This window comes from Pleuronectes platessa, chromosome 9, assembly GCF_947347685.1.
Source record: "Pleuronectes platessa chromosome 9, fPlePla1.1, whole genome shotgun sequence".
Classification (NCBI taxonomy): Eukaryota; Metazoa; Chordata; class Actinopteri; order Pleuronectiformes; family Pleuronectidae; genus Pleuronectes; species Pleuronectes platessa.
The window spans coordinates 13,007,601-13,022,674 of NC_070634.1; the positions used below are offsets into that span (position 1 = coordinate 13,007,601).

General features: G+C 40.3%; 3 protein-coding genes across 5 annotated transcripts; 2 read left to right on the forward strand and 1 right to left on the reverse strand.

The window, feature by feature from the left end:
• Nucleotides 1–489: 489 nt before the first annotated feature.
• LOC128448609 (ferric-chelate reductase 1) lies at nt 490–5,088 on the forward strand. The gene is made up of 13 exons (XM_053431347.1): nt 490–681; nt 1,288–1,483; nt 1,646–1,794; nt 1,915–2,006; nt 2,119–2,285; nt 2,390–2,439; nt 2,531–2,575; nt 2,905–2,988; nt 3,137–3,225; nt 3,309–3,367; nt 3,984–4,145; nt 4,244–4,260; nt 4,401–5,088. Exons 2-13 carry the CDS (start codon nt 1,288–1,290, stop codon nt 4,506–4,508), a joined length of 1,218 nt encoding a protein of 405 aa, XP_053287322.1. The 5' UTR covers nt 490–681; the 3' UTR covers nt 4,509–5,088.
• A 1,010-nt stretch (nt 5,089–6,098) lies between these two features.
• On the reverse strand, nt 6,099–10,439 carry LOC128448605 (torsin-1A-interacting protein 2). Of its 2 annotated transcripts, none has more exons than XM_053431341.1 (8): nt 10,221–10,439; nt 9,880–10,002; nt 9,611–9,799; nt 8,829–8,930; nt 8,594–8,737; nt 8,385–8,495; nt 8,246–8,299; nt 6,099–8,160 (listed from the first exon to the last, which is right to left on the reverse strand). In XM_053431341.1, exons 1-8 carry the CDS (start codon nt 10,291–10,293, stop codon nt 7,373–7,375), a joined length of 1,584 nt encoding a protein of 527 aa, XP_053287316.1. In that variant the 5' UTR covers nt 10,294–10,439; the 3' UTR covers nt 6,099–7,372. The 2 variants fall into 2 exon arrangements, with proteins under 2 accessions (XP_053287316.1, XP_053287315.1); XM_053431340.1 differs by having other exon boundaries at nt 8,385–8,507; nt 10,221–10,437.
• LOC128448604 (torsin-1A-interacting protein 2) lies at nt 10,421–14,959 on the forward strand. 2 transcript variants are annotated; one of them, XM_053431339.1, is made up of 10 exons: nt 10,429–10,579; nt 10,790–10,823; nt 10,951–11,056; nt 11,144–11,236; nt 11,341–11,421; nt 11,773–11,979; nt 12,084–12,161; nt 12,516–12,650; nt 12,820–12,984; nt 13,630–14,959. In XM_053431339.1, the coding sequence occupies exons 3-10, from the start codon at nt 11,002–11,004 to the stop codon at nt 14,409–14,411; spliced, it is 1,596 nt and encodes a 531-aa protein (XP_053287314.1). In that variant the 5' UTR covers nt 10,429–10,579; nt 10,790–10,823; nt 10,951–11,001; the 3' UTR covers nt 14,412–14,959. The 2 variants fall into 2 exon arrangements, with proteins under 2 accessions (XP_053287313.1, XP_053287314.1); XM_053431338.1 differs by lacking the exon at nt 10,790–10,823 and having other exon boundaries at nt 10,421–10,579.
• Nucleotides 14,960–15,074: the final 115 nt, after the last annotated feature.

A 15,074-nucleotide genomic window follows, 5' to 3' on the forward strand; every position in this document is an offset into this window, starting at 1 on the left:
ATTTTGAAGCATAACTGAAGGTCAATGAATGATGGGTTATTGTCAGTAATGGTTGAGTATCTGAGGAGAAATACTATGTAACAAGCAGTCCTGCTGCAATCATAGTCTATGGTCAGCAACCAGCAAGATCATGATCCACCATCAAGATAGGATGCCACTATAGCCCACAGTCATTGTCCACTGCCGCCATTAAGATCCACCATCAGCTGCCACCTCGATCGTGGTCCACCACCATTTATCAGATGCCAACACAATACAGGATCCAACCATATTGGATCCACCATTACGATCTCTGATACGCTGTCCACAGATCACAATCCACGATGTGGCTGCAGCCGCGGCCCTGGATCTGTGGAGGATAAGGCAAAGGGACCCGGGAAAGAAGTCAAGTCAGTAACACGAGTTGATAAGATATTAATTTCTAGTTGATGTGATCAGGATTGAGAAGAGGAAGGAAAACCACAACACACCAGCTCTTATCAGAATTAAGACTATAAACTGCTACTTTGTCCCCGCCCTCTCTTATTTCCTCATTCAGTCCACTCAGGTGCACTTCTTTCTGTTTTCCTTGAAGTGACATACATTCTTCCTTGTTGTCACTGAGAGTCTGCGGTTGTAGTTTGACATCTCAACCTGTGGTTTGATGATACTGGATGTTGTGTAAAAACACTTCATTTTAAGGTAAGAGGAACAAACTTGTTATTGTCATTGTGTATTTAATCATTTGCAGTTGAAGTCTCACTGTGCCGTGATTCCATGTGTGAACTTGAATGAATCAGTCTTGGAGAATGCTCTCTATTTGCTTGTAGGTCAACTTAAGTTTAAATTCCAAACTTTTCCGAAATACACACGTTTCTTACCATAACTGATTCAGGAAGTGATTTGTGATCAAACAATTGCTGTATTTGGATGAGAGGGGGACTTCTCCCAGAATAAACAAAGCAATAATTAATATAAATAGTATTTAAGTCATTTTTCAGTTCTCGATCTTACTATATGTTAAGTGCCTCTACATAATATATGCTCTGATTTAAGGCACCATGCAAATAAATGTTAATGAATTTAATAACTGAATCAATAAAGCATAACATTTCTAGTAATACCAATATCATAGTATTATTGATGATAATAATATAATAATAAGTGATAAATAGCTTATTTTTTTATTTTATCACTGTGGCAGTATTTCAGATTGAGGAAGTAAATCTTCAGTGACTGTATGTTAATTAGGAAGGCTAAATAAAGATGTTCCCTCTTGATTTGTGATATTTACTAATTCTTATACAGATGTGGTCGTGCATTTGGATCGGCCTTAACTTCATCACCATGGTGCTCGGGTTTGCAAGTCGTCCCTTCCCACAGTCGTGCGGGTCAATGTTACCAGAGCATGTGGGGTTCGGAGAGGAATCAGTTTCTCCTCAGACCACTGAACCACCGTTTGAGATACAGTACGAACGAGGCAACGATGACGAGCCAATAACAGGTACAGAGACTGTGACTTCCCTTTATCCTGGGTGCTTGTTTATCACTGTGAATCTTTGCTGCAGTGGTCAATACCTTGATTCTGCAAAGGTTATTACTACCTCTGTCTTGACTTTCTGTTCCTCTGCCTTCACCAGGATTAATACTACTAATTGTTTTTCAGTTATTCTTAAAAGCAAGCAATCCACACAATTCAAGGGATTTATGTTGGAGGCCCGGGAGAGAGGGAAGGTGGACGAAGGAGTGCCTGTTGGCCAATTTATAATACTTAATCCGGCTAACACTAAACTCATGACATGCAATCAGTTAGAAGTAAGTACATATTTCATTTAATTATTATCAAAGGCAGTCAATGCACTTTAAGTGTGTAATCCTGGTCTAAACCTTCTATGCTTTACAGACGTTTGCTTTACTTTCCTCAACTCTCCTCAGGGCTCGTCTGTTACTCAAGCAAACAGTCAAAGAAAGACTTCGATCAAGGTTAACTGGACAGCGCAGGGAGCTGATCTGGACATTGCTTTCAGGTTACTTTTAATGTATTTGTACTATTTGACCGATTTCAAAAATATCTAAGTTCAAAATTGAGCAGCTCAGTTTTACTTACAGAAGGAATTTGATTTGTTCGATTTGTTTCAGAGCCACATTTGTTCAGACTTTAGAAACATTCTGGGACCGAGTGGATGTGAATGTCACTTCTGCAAGTAATGAGTTGAGTACTCCAAAGCCAAGTCCTGCTATAAGCACCACAGAGTCACATACTGGAACAATTACTACAGTGCCTCACTCACTGACTCGGGAGGCACGTATGAGCTGTTTAATTCTTAACCTTACAAGCATTAACATCCAGTGCAACAAGCAGATTTCTGTTCCAAAAAAAGTTCATTTTTCCCCTTTTTTCTCCAGGAAGGAAGTATTATATTGATGTGCACCAACTGTTTTGTTGAGATATTGATTATGGTATGATCTTTATAAACTCACTCAGTTTAAAGTTACCCAATTATCCAATCAGAAAGTACTTGAACTGCTCCCTCGTTGTTTCTCTCTTCAGATGGTCATCCTCCTCGACGGCTACATCTGTCTTGCTATAGATAAGGTAAGCTGTGGAGCTTTTGTTGTCATAGTTACTGCTTCTCAGTCTCCTCATCCTACACCTTCAGGTCGTAGATCAAATCACAGACATGGCCAGATGGTATACTATACCTCTAACTAACATATTGTATGACTTTGCAGTCATAAATACTATTAAATGTTTTAGTAAATGTTTTTTGAATTTGCAAAACCGCAAGAAGTATTGTAAACCTACATGCTATATACATTTTTGGGCTCAGTATCCTGTGATTTTGTATTTGTGCCATTACAAACAGAAAAATAAATGAGCACTAATAATTGAGTGTTAAGTGTTAAATGTTATTTCTCTTGCAGTGGTTTAACATATCGAGCAGTGTGTTTTGTGCAGGAGTTGAAATAGCAGCCCTGGTCTTGATTTTTGTTGGTGAATTTTATGACGTGAGTAATAAATACTGTAGCACAATATAAATTATTCTCATTCCTGTCTGAACTCTTGTAAGTTTTTTTTTACTGTCTTTCTCTTTTTCTGTGTGCGTTTGTGTGCGTGTGTGTGTGTGTGTGTTTGTGTGTGTGTGTATGTATTTAGGTCACTCTCGCAGCTCTTGTGTGTGTGGTGACAGTGATCAACTTAATAGAGCTCATAATAGCCTCCCTGCCATTAATATGGGACTTACAGTAAGTTCAAAATCTCTTCTTCCTTCTTCCTTGTTTGACTTGATCTTTAGGTAAACACTTACTATTTGTTTCTTCTGTTGAAGAAAATGGAAATGTGACATTGCTGTGACAGTGTGTTCTCTACTCCAGGTGTTTTTTACAAGTAAGGAAATTCATCTGATTCTACACTTTATGAATTTTGCTCCACGAGGCAATATGGTGACATTTTGGAGAATGTGCTTACCTGTGTTCTGGCCAGGACTTAGATGAGAAGATTGGCACCACTTTGATATCTTTTATGTTTGGACTGTGTCCAATCTGCTAACGTGGAGGAGGCAGGGTTTATGACCTACACTGCAGCTATCCACCAGGGGGAGTTAGTGAGACACTTTGGCTTCACTTGTGTGGGGCTCTCATATCGTCCATCTTTACATACAGTCTATGGTTTCACCTGCCATTAAAACAAATTAAGGCTATTTATCTTATAAAGTACTGTTCCAGACCAAAAAACAATCCAATATACAAATACCTGTAGAACTGCTAACTTACATTTTCAAACAAATGAAAATTAAGATGGCTGGATGATCCAGTCTCGATGCTAATGAAAAGCTAACCTGCTGTTGGCTGCGGCCTTATATTTCCCAGACACACACGTAATCTACCTCAACATGGCGAGAGACCGGTTACACAATGTCACAGCTCTTCAGAAAGGTGCCACTGCCTGTTTATTGCACAGATTTGTATTTGTTGTCACTGATTCATTTTTTTTTTACACACAGTTGCCATCATGTATGTTGGTGTTTTGAAGCTTGACAGCTGTGGGCCGACCTGGCTGGTGTCTTGGCCTCTGATAGTGTTGATCACATACACACTGTGGATTTACCTGTTCATTGCCTGGGCTATCATATTCAGAAAAACAATACTGAGGAAACTTGAAAAATGTGAGTGACTCGAATTATAACACTGTTTGTATCAAATACCATGCAGGTAATACGGTATAGATAAAAAAATTTTAATCAATCTATGTTTTCTTTTACAGGGGAACAAAATGAAGGGGTGAGATCCTGGCACATTGTGGCAATATCGCATGTTTCGATTTGAGTATTTTTTGTTGTCGGGATATCTATCATAGGAGATTGGACATTATGTTGAAAATACTCGGTTCTGTTTTTAACCATTGTACCTCTTGATTTCAGTGGAACATCTGGGCAGCTAGAATGAGCGTTATTGGTGTTCCGGTGATCATCGTCGTTGGAAACATTTCCTTCACTGTAGCTATCATGGTCGGGATAGCTAAGTGTTAAAAAAAAAGATCCCAGATATATTCGAAAATCTGATTCTAGTTATATTAGGTTCCCACATACACATAAGGAATATGTTTTGGTAAGAAGCATGAAAGTAAAAAAATATAAAATTGGGGAAGAGTAAACAAGTTTGATAAACTTTCAGTTTTATGCATTTTATATCTGTTTTGTTACAAATTTTCAGGTTTTCTACTAAATACTAATGTTGGCTTTTGTAAAGGTCATAAAAATTAATGTTGATCACGTGAAACTGTTTTCATGGGTGATTCCTCTTGAGTTTAAAATACAGCACGTTTATAAATTACATATTCTCATATTATTTTTCCCATTCTTAGATATTTCCAGTGCGTTCAACACCATCCAACCAGTTCTTATGAGGGAGATTTTACTGCAAATCTTATATTCATAGTCATTTTTCTAACTTTACCGTTGCAAACAACTATTACAATTTTACATGCTTGTCTCTTATGTTGTATTTTGTATTTAGTCTTTTTTTTTCGCTCTATGTGTAATGCCCTTGACATGCTGCTGTAATGTAATAATTTCTCGATAAAAGGATCAATAAAATACATCAATCTATCTATCTTTATATGTATATTATCAGCACTTATAAGACATGTTATTGATAAGTTCACGACCTCAGCTATTTCAGGCGTATAACCCAGGAGGTCCACGAGGACATGGTGTCAACAACAGGGGAGAGTGACCCTTCCTGCAGTACGGTGAACTGAAACATGGCAGAGATCAGGCCCCCTCGATGCTCAGATCGAGGGGGTAATTGGAAGTTTGGGGTGGGCAGCGTTTCACACAGTGGACCTAGTGTTGAGAGTTTTTCCAAGTTTCAAAGAACGGGTCACAGGGAAGTAATAGTATGATACTTTTAAATCTGCCAGTAACCCATCTGTTCAACCCCTTCAACATCACTGCTAATTTTAATCTGTGTCTGAATATGGGGGTTAGGTTCAAGTAAAATTTAAATGTAAGTAAAATACTTCCTGGGGAAAGTAGATTCACAATTTTATACAGCTATTTGTTAATTAATGTAGAAAAGTTTGTCTCAACACGAAGCTCAATGTCATGCAGAAAAGCAGGAACTTGATCTGGGTGCATGAAGACAATATCTAAGATCGAGAAAGAAAACTAGAATTGTAATCTTCTACATGCCGTTCAACTTCAAATGCATTGTTGGTGATACTTTTCATTTTTAACATCTTCCTCTGAGGAAGTCCTGAATTATAAGAACTTTATCTCACTTCACTCATTGTTCTGGACCCACTACAATTAAAAAGAGGTCACTGGTAAATCAGAGTTGTTGTCGGCGTTAAGAGTGTATTTTAAAAGCAATGTCTACAGATCATTGCCCAGTCTTGTTACTGCCTGGACGTGGTTTGTAAATCATTTATTTTTATGATTCTTTGGAAATGAGAACGTTTAACCTATGCCCACCTCGAGGCTGATGACTCATCCTGCTTCTGAATGGAATGTCTCAGAACAATACAGACTCTAGACTTTTATTTTCACTTCATGTAACGTGCTAAACTTAATACGGCCAAAAACACTAAGGACAATAGCAGGTTGGACAATTAACTCTTTCAGGTACCAAAATAGTCTTTATTGAAAATATCCAGGTCTATATATGGGCAATATCTCAGAATAACAGAATAAGAGGAATGAGTTATATCAAGTAAGAATACAATGATGCAAATTAGAACAAATTAAAGAAAGAAATCAACAAAAAAGCTTGTTTGAGTTCAGAACTTGTCGTCAAAGAGTGTCAGAGTCAGATGACTAATGAGTCTAATCGTCTCCATGTCAGTATTTAAGGCACATTTTCTGATATTCTGTCAAAATATTTGTACAAATTCAAAACCTGTGTTTTTACAACATAACTACGTTTCGTGGTAGAACAAACCTTTTTAAATCCTATATACATATATATATATCCAATCTAAAAAAGTCAACAACATATATACAAATTCAACAAAAACAAAAGATATAAAAGTTGTATCTTTGTAAAAGCCAGTACTCTCGATTTGAGGGCTAGTAAATGAAAAACCCTTTCAGTGCAAATCCAATCCAGTTGTGTGCACAAGATAATTAAAAGAAGGGATGCACACATTAGACAGAACTATAAAGCATGTCATCAGTTGTCTCTGAGATTTGGTACAGACCAAGAAATATGAATTTCCACAAAAAAAGTTTACTTTAACAGGAGGACCCAGTGTAATTCTTCACCATTTAACTGTAACGCTTTTGGCTTGGACCATAGACTGTTTACAAAGATGGTGACAGTTTGGTTTTAATAGTTGTCTGATGCTAGAATAGTGGACTTGATTGACAGTCCAGACTGAGTCACAAGATGGCCATGTTCATATCCGGAAAGTTTTGGCTTCATTCTGGTTAGTGAGAAGAAGGGGAGACGCGTTGTCCATCTTTATATTCAATCTATGGATTGGACATGGAAATTCAATTGAAGAAAGTGCTTTGCATCTTGTTATATGTTAAATCTACGGGAGAAATGGACTAAATTCCCCTGTTTAAAGTGGAATGATGATTCAACACCATTTGATTCAGCCTGATGCAAAACCTGCACAAGTAAACACATTTAATTAAAAACTGCGCTGAGCATCTCGGAAGCAGTTAAACTGATCACACATAGGACAGCAGCTTAAGTACAATTTTATCTCTGACAGAGAGAGATTAATACCATTTTCAACTCTTTCAAATCAAGTCTATATGTGAATTATCACAGCACACACATTATACTTCCATTTTACGTTTGTTTCCTAGCTTCTGCACTGCGCCAAAAAGTGTCAGGCTGGCCCAGAGTGGTATCCTGGTTTCTTCAGAGAAGCCAGCGTGGTTTATGAGCATCCTCTCTTCTCTACTTCCTTCTCAGACACTACAGGCAAAACAAGGTGCGAGATGCGGCTCCACAGTCCACCGTACTTGTTATTGTCCATCTCATTGAAGGAGGTTTGGTTGCTGGAGCCCACCAGCCTCTCCCTTAGATAGTCTTGCACCATCTCGTCCACATCCTTCAGACTGTGCTCACTGCTAACCTCGTCCTGAGGTAGCAGCACAGTAAACAACAAGAAGACCTGCTTGTACGCGGCATTCTCGTGGTCACAGTAGCGGTAAAAAATGAGGGTAGAGCTTGGAGGCAGCTCTTCAAAGCGATGGATGATTGCCACCGGTTTATCACCTTCGAAGGCCTCCTTCAGTTGGCTGTCAATGACCAGCTTCACTTCATCGCTGTCCTGAATGGCTTTGCTGGCTCCATCGATTTGGAGGACAGAGGTTTTGTTGACAGACGAGAAGGCGGAGGCCAGGCCCTGAGCGAGGCAGTGCAGCGTCCTCTCAGCGCTGTGGCCAGCGGTGAAAATAAGACTCACCGGCTCTGTGGGCTGGGCTGTTCTCAGGTGCTTCCCCAGGTGTATCATGCTCCTTTTCCATAACTCTGGACGCTGACTGGGGAATTGAGCCTCGAGAAGAGACAACTGATCAGCAAACACATCTGGCTCATCAACCCTGGATATATGCCCTTTTAGTTCTGCGACCATCCTGAGGACAGGGAATTTCTTGAATGCCAGGAAGGCGACAGTACCGAGCAGCAACAGGCCAACCAAACACCAAAAATACCACATGCAACCTGAAAGGACACAATTCAGTTATTGTATAGAAAATTAAGTCACAAGAAAAACAAGTATCTTTGAGAATAAAGATATTATAATTACCCCGAGAAGAATTTCTGGAGCTTTTCTTGATGACTTCTGTTTTCTTTTTCCCTGCTACAAGAGAAAATCTCATTTAAATAAGTTTCACAGCCACATTAGATTTTGTCAAGACTGTAAAATTCTGTTAAAGACGCAATACCTTTTTTCTTGGGCTTTACCGATTCTTTTTGAATTGGAATGTCTCTCAAACGTTGATGCACTGACATGGATTTCTCTGATGACGGGTAAAAACCTGGGCTCACGTTGTTAACTGTGGGAATAGCTTAAGATGAGGAAGAATTAATTACTGTAGAAATTGAAAGTCATCAGAACGAGAGTTCAGTGTAATTTTTTCGTGATTAAAAATACCAGCTGTCTTGGCAATGGCCTCCATCCTATTCTTGTACTCAGCCATGCTGGTCGTGGTAGTGGGCACATCATGGCTGTTCACCAATGATTTGTGTTGCACAGCAGACTTGGTGGGGGCTGCCGGTCCTTTGGTTGATGAGTTTACTGAACACAAACAAATCCGGTCAGGCCAACTGTGTTATTCACCCAAAATACAATATTTACCATGTATAAGAAATCTATAGCATTTTCATACCTCTTTTGGTTTCAATCAAGTCTGCTTCTCCACTTGCAACCTGGGGTCGGCGGTATTCGTGTAACACTACACGAGGGTGTAAATTCACATCTCCAATGGAATCTGTTTTAAACATAGTGAAAACCTAAATTAATTCAAACGTCAAACCGCTTCTCATCAGATCTGATGCCGCTGAGTCATGTGAAATAAAGGTAAGAGGTGTCTAATGATGTTAATTGTAAAGTGACCAGAAAGCAAAGTAGGCCAAGACATTAAGATGCCACGTCTGCTCAGATTGGGGGGGGTAATTCGAAATTTGGGATGGGCAACTTTTCACACAGTGGACTTAGTGAAGAGAGTTTTTCCAAGTTAAAAGGAACGCGTCACAATAGGAAATTCAACCGAGCCGTGATTAAATAATCATAAACACGCACCACCTACTACCTTCATACCTGGAACATTTTCTGCACGATATATAAAATGTTGCAATTATTCTGTTGTTATATAGTAAATGTTTTTATAAATTTTACATTTATGTCATTTCACTGTACAGTTTTGCACTAAATGACTTACTTCTAAATGTCCCTCTATTGCTCTACTTTGAGTTTGGAATGCACCAAACACCAAGAAAAATTCCTTGTATATTGATTCTGATGACTAATATATGTTCCATTAACTCTTTAGTATTATTAATAGTAATAGGTCACCTCAATTGAGTTACAATGAGCGTTTCATTCTGTATATATGTTGAGTGAAATGAAAACAAACTAAATACAATATAAAATGTCTGACAGAGCCCGGACCTTGGTAGAGTTTAGGTGGACGAGTGCCACGAGAAGATTCCTGATTGTAAGCGACTGTTTCCTGCTCCTGGTTATTCTTCATATCTCCAGCTGACTCCTGGACATCCATCTCGGTCCCATCATCACCACCATCATCATCACATCCCGTTGGTCCTTCAGTCTCCAGCCGGCGCTTCTTGCCCGGGGACTCTGTGGAGGAGGGGTCGGGGGTTAGCGTTGGGCGGACTGTGGATTCACTGTCACTGTCACTTCCATGTGGAGCATCTCACCTTCATCCTCAGAGCCATTCTCCTGATCTCCGGACCCATTGACTGCTGCAGCAGGACCCGGTCTCCCCGAGCTCCTCTTGGTCCTCTTCAGCGGACCCCGGGGGGTCGGCTCAAAACCCAGCGCTGCGGAGGAAACAGGAAGACACACATTGACGTGAGGGCGTCTGGAAGCATTACAGGGTGAATAAAAATGCAAAGGAGCCAAAGTCTACAGCAATAAAAGCAGCTAACACGACTCAGAGCAGAACTCCAATGGGTGTTGGTCTTAAACTTTGGTGGGCTATAGTTAGCTAGCTTCGCGGGCTACGCTAACTAGCTGTCACAGCGGAGCGTGTGCTCACCTTTAGAGGATGACTGCCGCGTAGATCGCCTCAGGGACCGAGACGCGTTGCTTTCAGAATCCTTGGACTCCATCTATGATTACAACTGAACTGGGCGACGCACGCACACAAATAAAACATTAATGAAATAACACGACGGGCATTTCCTGTGTTTGTGGAGGAAGAGATTTTGAAAGCGTACGCCACTGATCACCGGAAGTGATCTCCGTAGAAACAAGAGCCCCGCCGAAGGTTCCGCCTGAGCGGGTTGGCGCTGTCAGTGCGATACAGGAACACAGAAGCCATAAGGAAATGGTTTGCGGGTCCTTTCCCATGGCAGTGTGATCTTTGGCTCGTCTGGTATGACGTGGCAAACAAAAGTAGGTTTAATCGCGGGCTTCACAGATTTAAACCGTAGCTCTGCAAAGTAATGGCTAGCTCTTTATAATTATTATAGTTAGCCGCTAGCAAGTTAGCTAATCTACAGCTAGCTAGATACTTGCATGGCTCACACATCTAATTCAATGTGTTTTATTTTGAGACTGAGCATGATTTGTTTAGAATGTCTATCTTCTTCAAATGATTCTCAGTTGATGACCAGAGGAGACGGTGTTAAAGGGAAATGTGAGTTTGTGTGTCAGCATGTTCTTGTGACATGAAGGCGCTTCCCTCGTAGCTTGGTTCGGACTTTGAACGGGTGAGAGAATCAGTGGAGTTGTATTTCATCAAATCTCCCACTTATGTCACGCAGCTCTGAAGACTCCAGTCAACCATTGAGAGTGACGTGTCCCTTCTCAAAGAAATGGCAGAGCAGGAGACGGAGACCAGCCAGCAGCTCCAATCAGTCCCTGACACAGGTATCGACCATGTTGGATCAGTATACTTACAACAACACGTTCACATCAGTGTCGTAAATTAGTGACATTTTCTTCTTTGTCTCACAGAAAAACCGAAAGACGATAGAAATTCCTTACCTGTGGTCAATCAGGAAAACAACATTGTGAAGGAAGACTCGGATGACAACATAACCAAGCCAGGTGAATAGTAATCCAGTCAGTGTGTCTTAATAAATGTGTGTCTGCATCTAATATGCTAATCAAATATGGCCTCTGTCTCATCTAACATCACTGTACTTCCACAGCCACACCAACAAATGAAGAGACTAAAGACGACACTAATGAATCCACAAACAAAGAGCCCACAGTGCAGGCTGATGATAAAAGTAAGTAAACAGGTGGATATCTGTGTTTGATTTCTGTCAATCATTTTTCATAAATAATCCCTCATCTGCAGCGAGAAATCCAAAAAGTGATTCAGGTGTTAATTGTATTAACTGGAGCCAGGGCAGTGTTTGTGGTGTGAAGACTGTGGAATGATCGAGAGCTTTACTGAAGTGGACCTGATGTATAACCCCATGGTGTTGAAGACAAACAAAATATTATAGCTTTCTGTTTTGCGGTGTTGCCATGAAAACTTCTGTACCTGACTTGTTATATGTTAAAGAAAAAAAAATCGTTCTGGCCATATGTCAAATCTGGAATAGACATGCAATACAATTATTGTTATTTTACAGGGGAAGAGCTCACTGAGAAGAAAGCACCTGACGTGACCAGCTCACCAGCCCCGGATCCAGTAAACGCTGACCAATCAGATGGATTCACAGGGGGACCTGATATACTTCCACATCAAGATCAAGACAAACCAAACGACGATACAAATTCCTTACATCAGGAAAACAACATTGTGAAGGAAGACTTGGATGACAACATAACCAAGCCAGGTAAATAGTAATCCAGTCAGTGTGTCTTAATAAATGTGTGTCTGCATCTACTATACTAATCAAATATGGCCTCTCTCTCATCTAACATCACTGTACTTCCACAGCCACACCAGCAAATGAAGAGACTAAAGACACTAATGAATCCACAAACAAAGAGCCCACAGTGCAGGCTGATGATAAAAGTAAGTAAACGGGTGGATATCTGTGTTGGATTTCTGTCAAATAATCTTTCTTAAAGAAGCATTTAATCTGCAGCAAGAAATCAAACAAATGATTCAGGTGTTAATTTATTAAACCCGAGCCAGGGCAGAGATTGTGGTGTGAAGACAGTGCAATGATTGAGAGCTTTACTGAAGTGGACCTGATGTACAACCTCATAGTGTTGAAGACAAACAAAATATTATTGCTTTCTGTTTTGGGGTGTTGCCATGAAAACTTCTGTACCTGACTTGTTATATGTTAAAGAAAAACAAATCGTTCTGGCCTTATGTCAAATCTGAGATAGACATTACAATTTGTTTCTTATTATTTTACAGTGGAAGACCTCACTGAGGAGAACGCACCTGACACGACCAGCTCACCAGCCCTGGATCCAGTGAACGCTGACCAATCAGATGGACCTGGTGTTCATCCACATCATGATGAAGACATCAAAAATGAAGCTGCAGGGGGTGAGTGTGACTTTTATCCTTTCTGACATTTTGCTAATGTTTCACTTTGTTTTGGAATACTGAGCTTCTCTTTGTTCCAGTCTAACACACCAGGCAGGGTTCACCACCTGGATGCCATTTTTTTTTCTTTCTTTAAGTTTATGTTAACCTGTGATCCCTCACTGCTTAGATCATGGAAGAAGTCCAGAGCATGATTCCCCTGAACTGGAAAGGCTGCACACGAAAGAAGCAGAGAAAGAGAAGCATAAGCAGAGAATACCTGTTGAAACCATCAAGTCAGTTTCTCTGGAGAGTGTTGAACGCACAGCTACAGACTACATCAGAATGCTTCGGGGTAATCTTGTGACTTTTTCCTTATTGTTTATCTTCTTATGACTAGTCAGTATTCATTTGGGCAGAGAACGAAACAGCGCCACACAGTTCCAAGTCTTGGAAATCGGGTGTCAGCTTTGGAACTGCAGTGAGCCCTGTAATGCCTGACAGTAACGTCTCTCCAAGTCAGCTGTAGTGTGTGTATCATTCCACAGTGTAGTTTCAAACAACTAAAATTCAAAAATGAGATGTGTGTATGTAAACTACAATTATTTTAAAATCATTTCTTCTTATGTCCTCATATTTTGAGCACTCGGTCAGGAGGTGTTACAATGTTACCCTCACTCAATGTTATTATTTTGATACCTTATTTAGCTTATTAATAGATTAAGATAAATTCCTTTCTCTATCAAATAAATTGTCTGTACATTTTGGAGGTCTTAAATTACATTTAAAAGCTCTTTAAAAGCATATCATTTTACTTTAAATCTGTTGCAAGAACCTTGGATGATTATTAGACTATCTTGATGATTGTTGCAAATAATAGATGCTTTAACATTGTTTCTTTTATGTAGTATTTGATGCTCAATATTCAGAACCATGAATAACTTGTGAATTACTCTATGCAAAATACTGGTTAAAACAAACGTGTGCTTTCTTTCCATAGAAAATGTGTGGGTTCTGGCAGCAGTGGCAGTCGTTGTAGTAGCTGCTCTTCTTGCCATTAACCAGAGGCCCTCCAGCCCGCCTGAGACTCCACGTGAGGAAAGCAAGGTAGACGTCTTCCTCAGGCAAATGGAAAAAGTGAAGGCTCAGTTCCCTAACCAGCGTGCAGAGCTCTGGAAAAGGAGCAGGATCCACCTGCTAAGGCACCTCCAGACCGCCCACCCCACAGCGCCAGTAAGTCTCATCCTGACGGCCGGCCTCAGAGCAGAGAGGACAATGCACTGCCTGGCTCGGGGCCTGGCCTCCTCAATATCTTCGGCGCTCAATGCCTCCGTCCTGCAAATCAATGGAAGCAGCGAAGCCAGCCAGGACAGCGACCAGGTCAAACTGGACATCGATCACAAGCTGCAAAGGGCTTTCGAGGGGGACAAACCTGTGGCCATCATACACCGCTTCGAGGAGCTGCCTCCAGGATCCACTCTCATTTTCTATCGCTACTGTGACCACGAGAATGCTGCCTACAAGGAGTCTTTTCTGATCTTCACAGTGCTGCTGGAGGAAGAAGAGGAGATTCATGCCAAACTTCATTTGAATGCTGTGGAGGAGATGGTGGACGACCACCTCAAGAAGAAGTTCCTCTCTCATGACCACCCTGTGTCTTTTGACAGGATGGACATTGATAAGTATGGTGGACTGTGGAGCCGCATTTCTCACCTTATCCTCCCGGTGGCAGCAGAGCACAGGATAGAACATGAAGGATGCCAGATTATCAATCACGTTTGAACTTTAACTCCAAATACAATACTAATGCAACTGTATCAGGTCGGGCACTGGAGGACTCTGGTCATTGTGGAGTCTGTACAGTCGTTTTAAATACCCAAAGGTTTCTTTTTGTAATGAAGCTCACTTCAGATGAAGGCATCCTGTAGAAAAAACAAGACACTTAAGATAATTATGGGATATTTTCTGATATTAATTGAAAAAGTTTGATAAAACACTGTGGCACTTTATTAGTTTTTGAATAAATGTAATTATAGATCTAATCGGGGGAGTTATGAGGATTTTACAGTGTATGAACAACTTTTATGATAACCACTGCAATGTGTGTCATTGTTAAAAGTTGTATAATGGGACTTGTTTTGTCATGTCTAACAAACAAAAAACACCACACAACTATTAATTTGGTATCACAACACCGGGTTGGTTTTTATGACAGTTTTTTTTTTTCTTTAAACATTTCATTTGCAATGTTTGTATATGTATGCTCATCAGAGAGAAATAAGTACACTATGAAACGTGCCTTACAGTACAAATAAACTCAAGTTCCTATATCGCTTGATTTTTCATTTAAAGTGTTTGTTGTTGCCTTGCTGCAGGTAGAGGGCAGCAACTCCCTGCAGCTCAGAGCAGTCTGAAACAGCCTAAACATCCCTGAACATCAAATGA